Source organism: Pteronotus mesoamericanus, unplaced genomic scaffold (assembly GCF_021234165.1).
Source record: "Pteronotus mesoamericanus isolate MK-2021 breed Mesoamerican mustached bat unplaced genomic scaffold, CSHL_Meso_final contig_41, whole genome shotgun sequence".
In the NCBI taxonomy this organism is placed as follows: Eukaryota; Metazoa; Chordata; class Mammalia; order Chiroptera; family Mormoopidae; genus Pteronotus; species Pteronotus mesoamericanus.
In genome coordinates, this window is record NW_026555152.1 from 7,381,058 (window position 1) to 7,391,355 (window position 10,298).

Genomic DNA, 10,298 nt, shown 5'->3' on the forward strand with positions numbered 1-10,298 from the left:
ACTGAGTGTTGTGATTCTGGGCCTCTCAGGAGGAATTTTGTTGCAGGCCAAGCTCAGCTGCTGCCTTTACCTGGCCTGGAGCCACCTGGTAGGAGCCACAAAGGGTTCCACAGTTGATAGCTGCCTGTGCTGGGCCCAGAGGTATGTAGGAGAAGCAGGCTGCCACCTATGCCAGCCTTGGGGCAGCTTAGCAAGGGGGAGAGGATACAGGACACAATGAAGCTAGCTGCCTCCTTCTTGGGGCCTGTAGACCTTGGAGAAATTTTAAGAAAGTTTCCAGTTTGGACTGAGGTTGGCTGCCTATGAGGCTTAGCTGATAAAATAGCCTGCCTTTTTATTCTTTTCTCTGCTGTGCCGAAGCTTCAGAGTTTAATGTAGTCCCACTTGTTTATTTTTGCTTTTGTTGCTTTTCCTTTCGGTGTCATACCCAGGAAATCACTAATTTTGTTTAGTTGTCTATTTGTGTTTTCTTGTAATTCAGTGAATTTCTTTAAGAGGAAGGATTACTTTCAATTTTTTGTCAGATAGTTTATACATTTTCATTTCTTTAGTGTCAGTTATTAGAGCTTTATATTTACATATTTTAAATATTTTATTTCTTTCTTTCTAGAAAGAGGGGAAGGGAGGGAGAGAGGGAGAGAAACATCAGTGTGAGAGAGAAACAACTATTGGTTGCCCCTTGCACGTGGTCTGACCTGTGACCAAATCTACAACTCAGGCATGTGCTCTGACTGGGAATCGAACCTGTGACCTTTTGCTCTGTGGGACAACACCTAACCAACTGAGCCACACTGGTCAAGGCAATTACTGAAGCTTTATTAGTTTATATGTGGTCCTTATGAATTTGTGTTGGTGCTTGTGCATTTTAAGAAGCTGGTACCTCTTCCAAGCTTTACAGGCTAGTTTTGGCAGGTAAAGCCCTTCAACAATCAGCTCTCCAGAGATTCTGGGTGGGTTGTCTGGTGGTGAGTGTGGGTGGGTTTGCTTTTGGTGTCTTCAGGTAGGCAGATGTGGTGCCAGGGTCAGCAGGTGGGCAGGCCTGGTTCTTGGGTCCAAGGGGTCCACCTGGTGCCTGATTCCATGGAGGTTAGGCCTGGAGTCTTGGTTCTCTGGGTTGGGCCTGGCACTTGGATTCACAGGTCTTGCCTGGCATCTAAGTGCACCATGGGAGGCCTTGGACCTGGGTTCACAGAGGCATGGGTGCTGTCTAGGACTGTGATGTTAGGCCTGTAAGGGTGGGCTTGTTGCCTGGGTCCATGGTGGCTGGGAAATAAAGTTTTACTGGGGTGGGCCTTGACTCTGGTTCTGCTGGGCCTGGAGCCATAGGTGTCAATTGCGCACTGGTGTGGGCCTGGTTCTGGGGTCTGCAGTGGAGTGCTGATTCTCCTCCCAGGGCAAGGTTGTCTCTCTCCCCATTGCTTGCCTGGGCTTGGAAAAGGGGAGACAGGAGTAATATGAAACTGTATTTCCTACCTTCTTCAATGTATTTTTTCTTATGTCTGTACTCCACCCAGGTGTTATCATCCCTACCTGGAATTCTTAGATCTCGTGAAGTTGGCCTTGCATGTGAATATTTGTTCAAATTAATGTTTCTGCAATGGAACAACCATTGGAAACTTGCTGAAGTTAGAAAGTCATGATATATTGTTAAATTTAATTTCCAATCGTCCATTCTTTGTACATAGAAATGTAATAAGATTTTTTGTAATGTTGACCTTGTATCCAATGTCCTTGTTAAGTCACTTGTTAGTTTTAATAGGTTTTTCATTTTTTTAGATTCTTTAGGATATTCTATGTATATCATCATCATATTTGTGAATAAAGGCAGTTTTACTTCTATGTGGTGTGTGTGCCTCATTTTTCTTCTCTTATTGCATTGGCTGGTATCATCAGGACCATGTTATACACAGTAAATATTCTTACCTTGTCTGCCATCTTAAAGAGAAAGCACTTGTTCTTTCACTCTTAAGTATGATGTTAGCTCTAGGTTTTTTGTTTCATGTGTATGGTGTACATATTGCCTTCAAAGCCACCTAGCTCTAGGTTTGTTCAGTGTATTTTCTCATGTTGATAAGGTTCCATTTCATTTATCATCAGCTGAAGTTTTTTTTTTAAATCATGAATAGTTGTTGAGTTTTGTCAAATGCTTTTTATGCATTTATTGCGACGATCATATATATATTTTTTGATTTGTAGACATGGCAAATTACACTGATTTTTTAAAAAAAATCAATTGTTGCATCTTGAGATAAATCTGACTTGGATACAATGTATTATCCATTGTTAAAAATATTGCTGGATATGATTTAGTAAAATTTTTTTCATAATTTTTGCTTTGTGTTCATGAATTTTGGTCTATAGTTTGCCTTTGTGTAATGCCCTTTGTCTGGTTTTGATAACTGGGTAATGCTAGCCTTATAGTGTGATACAATAATTTTCCACTTTTCTGTTTCTGAACAGTTTGTATAGCATTTGTATTATTTCTTCCTTATATGCTTGCTGTAATTCACCAATGAAGCCATTTAAGCCTGGAGTTTTGTGAGGTTACCTACCAATTAAATTTCTTTGGTATAGAGCACCAGGTTTTCTTTCTCTTTTTTTTCCTTGAATGAACTTTGATAATTTGTGTTTCAAGATATTTCTTCATCTTATTTGTTAAATATATTGACATGAAGTTATTCATGATATGTTTCAAATATCCTTTTAATGTCTATAGTATCTGTCAATGATGTCCCGTCTCGTTTCTGAAATTTGTCAGTTGAATCCTCTCTATGTTTGATTATTCTGGCTAGAGGTTTACCAATCTTATTAATCTTTTCAAAGAAACAGTTTGAGGGTTTATTGACTTAATCTTTTGTTTTTCTACTTTCTATCTTACTGATTTCCATTTTTGATATATTATTTTCTTATTCCTGCTTACTCTGGGTTAATTTCTAATTCTCTTTCAAAAATTTTAGGGTAGAATCTTAAATAATTGATTTGAGATTTTTTTTTCAATATAAGCATTTAATGTTATACAGTTCCCTCTAAGCACTGCTTTAGCTTGAATCCTGCAAATTCTGGTATGTTGTACCTGATATTCTTAATGACTTTTTTTGTTTATTTTCTCTATTAAATAATGAAAGAGGAAGTTGGAAATAAGACTCTGTCTACTTCTCAGAGTTTTCATTTAATTTCTAAGTTCTGTTTTTAGATGCCCACATATGTAAGACTGAAATGTCTTCTTGATGAACTGACCCCTTTATCATTATGGGATCTCTCTCTCTATCCCTGTTGATAGTTCTTATTTTGTATTAATATATTCACTATTGTTTTATTTTAATTAGTATTGTATTATTTTTCATCCTTTTTCTTTTTTACTTGGATAAATCAGGATAAATATTTGTCCTAATATTTAAAGTGGTTTAAAAAAAATATAGGCAGCCCTGGCTAGTATGGCTCAGTGGATTGAGCACCAGCCTGTGAACCAAAGGGCTGCTGGTTCCGTTCCCAGTCAGGGCACATGCCTGGGTTGCAGGCCAGGTCCCCAGCAGGGGGTGTGCAAGAGGCAACCACAAATTGATGCTTTCCTCTCTTTCTCCCTTCCTTCCACTCTCTCTAAAAATAAGTAAATAAAATCTTTAAAAAGATAGGCAGCATATAATAGGATGTTGCTTTTTAAAAATCCAATCTGTCAATGTCTTCTCTGATGAAGAATTATAAAAGTTTTTCTTATAGTATAGGTCTGCTTGCAATGAATTATCTCACCAGAAATACACCTAGATTGGGTGGGGTGGTGGTGGTGGAACACTCTAATGGGTATATTTTGTAATAGCTTCTTAGGTGATTCTGATAAGTCTCTCCTATAAGAGCTTGTTAAGGGCTAGACATGATATGGATTCCCATTTTTACATATTTCCCCCAAAATTTCTTCTATATAATATACTTACACTTAATAATGTTATATAATGGATTAGATTCCAGCCATTAAAAATGCTTCCAAAGCACATTTAACAACAGTGGAAATGCTTATAACATAATTATAAACTCTTTTTATTAGTCTAGAAAGAAAGATATGTAAGTATCAATGGCTGACTTATATCTATGGCTGGAAAAGCTGCTAGTGATTTTTACTTTCACATTCTATTATGGTTTTTTTTCCAAATTGTCTGAAATAAGCAAGAATGTATTAATACAATTAAGAGAACCCCCTTTAAGTACCCCCTTTTCATTTTGATGTGTACTGCCTGGACTTTTCTCTGTGCATTTAAATATATAGAGACATAATTTTTAATAAAACATATGATCTAGTATATATTATTTTGCAATTTGAATTTTTAACTTATTATTTTTATAGCACCAAATATATATTTACCTCCTCCTTCTCCTCTGTTGTTGCATGGTATTCCTCAGATTAGATATAACATATTTTAATTATTTTCTTTTAGTTGTACATGCAGATTGTTTCTTTTTGGGGGGAGGATAATAGACAAAACTGTAGATCTTATAGATGTTTTTTAGTGCACATAGGCAAGTATTTCTTTAAGGTAGGTGTCAAGAAGGGAAACTGCTGGGCAAAAGGCTATGCAAATTATATAATTTAATGAGCACTAACAAACTGCTTTAAGAAATGTTGTACTAATTTATACTATCATTAATAGTACCTTTGTTTCTCTGCAGCTCTCCACACTTGCTATTATAAATCCTTAATAACTTTGCTAATTTTATGAGTGAAAACTGTATACCTTACTTTTTGTATTTCCCTAGCTACTGTTACAGCATTTTTTCAAGCTTATTTTTGTCCCTTACATTTCCTCCTGTCTCAACTGATTTCATATCCTTACCCCTTTTTAAAAGGGTTGTCTTCTTTTTCAAGTGATTCAAGGTGTTACTTTATATATTTTGGATATCAGTCTTTTGTTGCACAGGTTCCATGTTTTTCTGCCAATTTATCATTTGTGTTTCACTGAACAGAATTGTCAAGTTTGATGACAGTCAACTATTTTTCTTTATGGTTTTTCTCTCAAGTCCTTTCCTATCCCATGTTTTCTTTTTTTTTAAATAGAAAAATCTTAGAGCTCTCTAAAAAGTTAGCTCTCTCAATTATGTGGATATTTAATTTTGTGAATGGTGGGAGGTAGACATCTAACCTAATTTGTTTTTCAAATGAATAACTAACTGTCCAGACGCTGTTTATTAATCTCTTCTGATTTGAAATGCCTTATATATGAAATTCCCATATATACATAAAACTGTTTCTGTACTCCCTTCTTTCCCATTTTATATGCTTATCTCAATACCATACAGATTTACTCTTATGGTTTTATAATATGCTTTGATATAGGATGTCCCACCCCTTTTATTTCATTTATAATAAAAAAGGTCTTAAAAAAAGTCTACTCTTCATTGTTTAACTTCCTGATTCTCCAGTCTTCCTTGAGTTTCAGATGACAAGGAGGTAAAATTAAAATTATCCACAGGCAGGACAAAGGAGCATGGGAAATCAGGGAAAGGAGTAAAAAGAAAGAAATGCTCTCAAGATGGTATTTTCCCCCTTACACTTCAAGAAGCTACCCTGTGAATTATCTGCATATGAAATAAGATAGATTTTACGTGTTCAGCCAAAGTCTAAATCAAAGCTGGCTCTAGCTTTCACTGCTAGCCTGTTAAGAATGGCAAGGATAAAGTAAATATAAAATGTGAATGGATGGTAAAGAGAAACATGAACCTATGTGAGAAAATAAACAAGGACTAAAGTGAACAAAGAACATGGTGAGAGAAAATAAAATACATGTATTCTTTTTATGGACTAACCTGTCAGGAAATCAAATCTCTGAGCTTAGTGCATCCATTGTGTCCTGGGGTCTTTCTGCTACCTCTACTTATATCACTTGAGGTTTTATATAGATTCTAGAGGGGTCAGTTCTTTACTTGATAACTGAAATGACACAGAAAGGAAAAGTACTATTAGAAATATCATTTTAATGAGTAATAGAAAACATGTTAATTAAAAGTTGGTAAGCATTAAAAAGGGAATGGAGCAAAAAAGTGTCTGTAGAAGAATAATCACATTAAACAGCTTAACCTTTAAATCTAACCATTGTACACAATATAGTTATATTCATAGTTGTACCTGTTTTTATAGTGAAGCTAATGTTGCACAAGTAGGAAAATCACCATATGGGCAAGCAGGGCTTTGAATCAACAGTTAATTATTTACAATAAATTTAATTATTCCTGGTAGAGATAATGTGTTGATAGGATATGGTGATTGTGAAGGGATTTGTGTCCAGTGCAATGTGGCCAAAGTTTCGGTGTCCAGTAAGCAGGAACAGACAATAATAAAGTCTTTTAATGACTGTTCACACCAAAACAGCATTTTTTTGTGATGTCAAAATGTGAACATAGTGATTTACTGATCTCCTTTTAACTCACCAATTTATAGCTAGTTGCCTCTTGTTCAAAACAGACTATTTTTCCTAGTAAATCAACAGCTGAGCTAGTTCTAAGAACCTGCTTCAAGAAGTACAATAAAAATGCATTTTAATGTCATTTCTTTCCTCGCTTTACATTAAGTTTAAGGTTGGAGACAAACCACTAATTACATATACCATAATGAGATTTACCATTATCATAGCAAACGAGTGGATATATTTTCTAAAACAATATAACTGTAATATTTTAGTACTCGAGTTGCCCCTACCACCTTGTATTTTAAAATGTTCATAATCTGCTAATTTCATGAAACCTAACCATTGGTTTTAGAAGTTTTTTGTATATCTAAAAGGCTAGCTTTTTATAGACAAAAATTGTAAATTAGCGTAACTATTTTACATATCAGATAAAGTAATATGAATTGTATAGCAAACTTCTCTAACTGCACTTCATCCAGGTAAGTTGTGAGCATTTCCTAGGAAACTATCTTCTGTCAAGTTACTTCCGAACTACTGTCTTATCTAGGTCCTTTGCTAGGCTGTGCGCTTCTGAGCTCGTTCCACAGCGGGCGCTGATGAGAAGCAGGAGTACGGAGAGGCTGATGCCGTTTGGTACGTTCAAGTGCTTCCCGCTCTTACCGGTTGGTCTTAGACTTTCACTGCGATCTGGCTCCGTAATCTGGCTTCCTACTCAAGTCTGGTGCCTCCTAGTGCTCATCACCTGTATAATCTTGAGTAGTTGAGAGAAGCAAAGGGGTTCAGGGAGCTGAAGGTTGCTTTCAAGAAAAGCGTTCCATTACTGTGAACTGTATGGATCCAGATTTCCTCTATGTCCAAAGCCATGGTATAAATTACATGCGTACTTTCATAAACTTCTAGAGAAAGAGGGGATGTTGTTTTACTAAGCCACCAAGCAAAGACGGAAAATCCTCAGCTTTCTCAGGTTTGTGGTAAAGACCCAAAGTTCACCCCTCTTCCCCGCACCGTTTATTTTATTCTGGCAAACAGTTCGCTATGATCCTTGATTTCAGTAAGGCAGCCCATCTTTGAAAGCCAGATGTCTGTCTTGGGGCTGGAAAGGAGAATGCCCACAACTTACCTTAATTGCTACGGAAGGGAGGAGGATAGCCGATAATTCTGTTTCCTTCCCCAACCCATTTAATCAAAATTAATCTCATGCGCAACCCATAGCTTCTTTTTGCCCTACAGAAGGAGTCTTTAGCGTTTCTGGCTCTCTGAGTTCAGGCTCTGGTTCCGCTGCTTTGCCTTTCCCTTCTACTCCCACACCCCTACACTACTGCAGCTTTCTCCATTAAAGACGAACAACAGATCATTTTTCTTTGCATGGCAACGCTGAGAGCTCTCTCTAGCACAAGCGGAGCACTGATGGGAATCTCTCCTCTCGTCCTGCCACGTTTTATTTTTCTTCATTTCCGTCTTCCACAATTAATCTCTAAATAATGATTTTCCCAGCTATCTCTGATTTAAGGATGGAGTTTAGCGACTCACGGTGACGCTCCCATCAGCCTTCTTCTGGAGGCGGTTTCCAAAAGAAAACTACAACTCCCATGAGGCATAAAAATAAAGCAGCTGCCGGGCATCATGGACGTCGTAGGCTCCTTCCCCCGGAGCCCCTTCCATTCCTTGACTGAGTAAACTACAAGTCCCAGGAGCCTCGGTACTGGCACGCCTGCGCGAGAGCCCTAAGATGAGGCGGGGTGGGGTGGGGGTGGGGCTGCCCCGGGCGGTGGGGGGCGGGGTCCAAGCGGGCTGTGTGGAGACTTCAGACGCCCGGCGCCATTTAGCGCGGCGAGTTTCTCCGGCGGACGCGGCTCTTCACTCTCGATCACTCTGCACCCCTGTCTTCGGTGACAGAAGGCGCCTGTTGGGGTGACTACTCTTTTCTTTCCCAATCCCCCTTCATCCAGTCCTCTCGGTCTTTTCTGCTCTCGGCCCAGAGAAGCAGCGGAGCTCGGGCCCCGCGGTGAGCGGCCCTCCCCTCCCCACCGTTCCCTCCCCACCGTTCCCTCCCTCTGTCAGCCCCCGGCAACCGGCCCGGGAGGAAAGGGGGGTTTGCCAGGCCCGGGGCGGGCGGGGAGGCCTCGGGGAAGGGGGGGCCCGCTCCTCAAGCACGGAGGCTTCGAGGCTTCGACCCTTCACATCCGGGCGATGGACGCCTTGTGAGACTGGTGCCCCTCGCTGGGGGCGCGTTTGGGAGGCGGCGACCGACTGACTGTCCGGGAGCCTCTGGGCCCGGCCCTCCCTCGCCTTCCCCGGCCCCTCCCACTCTTTTTGGCCCTGGAGCAGCCACCGCTCGGGAGTCCGTGCTAGTCCCTGCCTCGCGTTACGGCCGCCCTCCGGGCCTAGCCCGCCCAGCCCGCGCAGCGGCGGCGGCGGGGAGCTGGAGCTGCGGCTGCATCCGCCGCATCCGCCGCATCCGCTTCTACTCGGTGCCGGCTCCTTGCCCTGCCCCTCATGACTGCGGCGCCTCTGCTGCTACAGCCTTCCCGGCCACCGCTTGCCGCAGGATGGATGCGGGTCGCGAGGCGCTAACCCCGGTGGCTCAGCTCCTCGATAGCTCGCCGACGAGCCCGCCTTGTGAGCCGAAGCAGCCGTCGCAGCTGGGCCCCGTGTCCCGCCTCGCCTTCGAGGTGACTTGTCAGTGCTGAGTTAGGAGTCGTCCGGTTTGATCAGAAGCCATCGCAGCGGAATCTGCCGACCTTCACCGCTCCTCGGAGTCGGCCCCTCACCTATTCTTCATTCACAAATTCGAGCAGGCTCGCCTTGCTCCAGCGTACCGACCATGTCTGGCGGCGCCGCGGAGAAACAGAGCGGCACTCCGAGCTCTCTGTTCCTCTCGCCGCCGGTGCCTAACCCCAAGAATGGCTCTAGCTCCGATTCCTCTGTGGGGGAGAAACTGGGCACTGCGGGGACGGACGCTGGAAGTGGCCGGACTGAGGAGTACCGGCGTCGCCGCCACACTATGGACAAGGACAGCCGTGGGGCGGCCGCGACCACCACCACCACCGAGCATCGCTTCTTTCGTCGCAGCGTCATCTGCGACTCCAACGCCACTGCGCTGGAATTGCCCGGTCTCCCGCTTTCTCTCCCTCAGCCCAGCGTCGCCCCGGTGGGTCCGCAGAGTACTCCCCCAGAGCCCCAACGCGAGGAGACCTTGACCGCTACCGCCGCTGCCCAGGTAGCCCAGCAGCCTCCCGCCGCTGTTGCTGCCCCTAGGGAACCCCCCGCCGCGGGCCCTGCGGCCACGACTGCCCCCAGCAGTGCCAGCAGAGACCGCCAAGTTTCCCAGCCGGATCATGTGGGGAGCAAAGAGGAGCCTCCATCGAGGAGCGGCAGCGGTGGCGGCAGCGCCAAGGAACCGCAAGAGGAACGGAGCCAGCAACAGGACGATATCGAAGAGCTGGAGACCCAGGCCGTGGGAATGTCCAATGATGGCCGCTTTCTCAAATTTGACATCGAAATTGGCAGAGGGTCCTTTAAGACAGTCTACAAAGGACTGGACACTGAAACCACTGTGGAGGTCGCCTGGTGTGAACTGCAGGTATAGCCCCGCCTACTTCTTTATTTTAGGGTGGTTTGAATATCAGATGTGGCTCGGTTAAGCCAGTTTATTGAGTTTACCCTTTTACTTGTCATTCTCTAACTGTTCGCCCTGAGTAGGAGGCCAACTTTGGAAAGACATTGAAACTAGATTTTGCCTCTTGTACCAGGAATTATTGATAGGGAAATCGTCGGTGCAAATGCATTACCCATTTGTTATTGTTAAAGTGTATGGAAGGAAACTTGGAATTAGTGGGGACATTTTTTAGTTAAGAAAGTACAGCTTTCTTGACTTGTGCATTTCAGTTTCATCGAGGCTCTGCG

General features: G+C 42.6%; 1 protein-coding gene across 9 annotated transcripts in view; it reads left to right on the forward strand.

The window, feature by feature from the left end:
- The first annotated feature begins 8,817 nt into the window (after positions 1-8,817).
- Positions 8,818-10,298, forward strand: part of WNK1 (WNK lysine deficient protein kinase 1) — a 148,683-nt gene continuing 147,202 nt past the window's right edge. For 8 of the 9 annotated variants that reach the window (XM_054577168.1, XM_054577170.1, XM_054577171.1 and 5 more), the window contains exon 1: positions 8,830-9,975. In XM_054577168.1, the coding sequence (XP_054433143.1) occupies positions 9,217-9,975 (759 nt within the window). In that variant the 5' untranslated portion in view covers positions 8,830-9,216. Of the gene's footprint in view, positions 9,976-10,298 lie in introns of all 9 variants that reach the window. The other variant, XM_054577176.1, reaches the window with a different exon arrangement.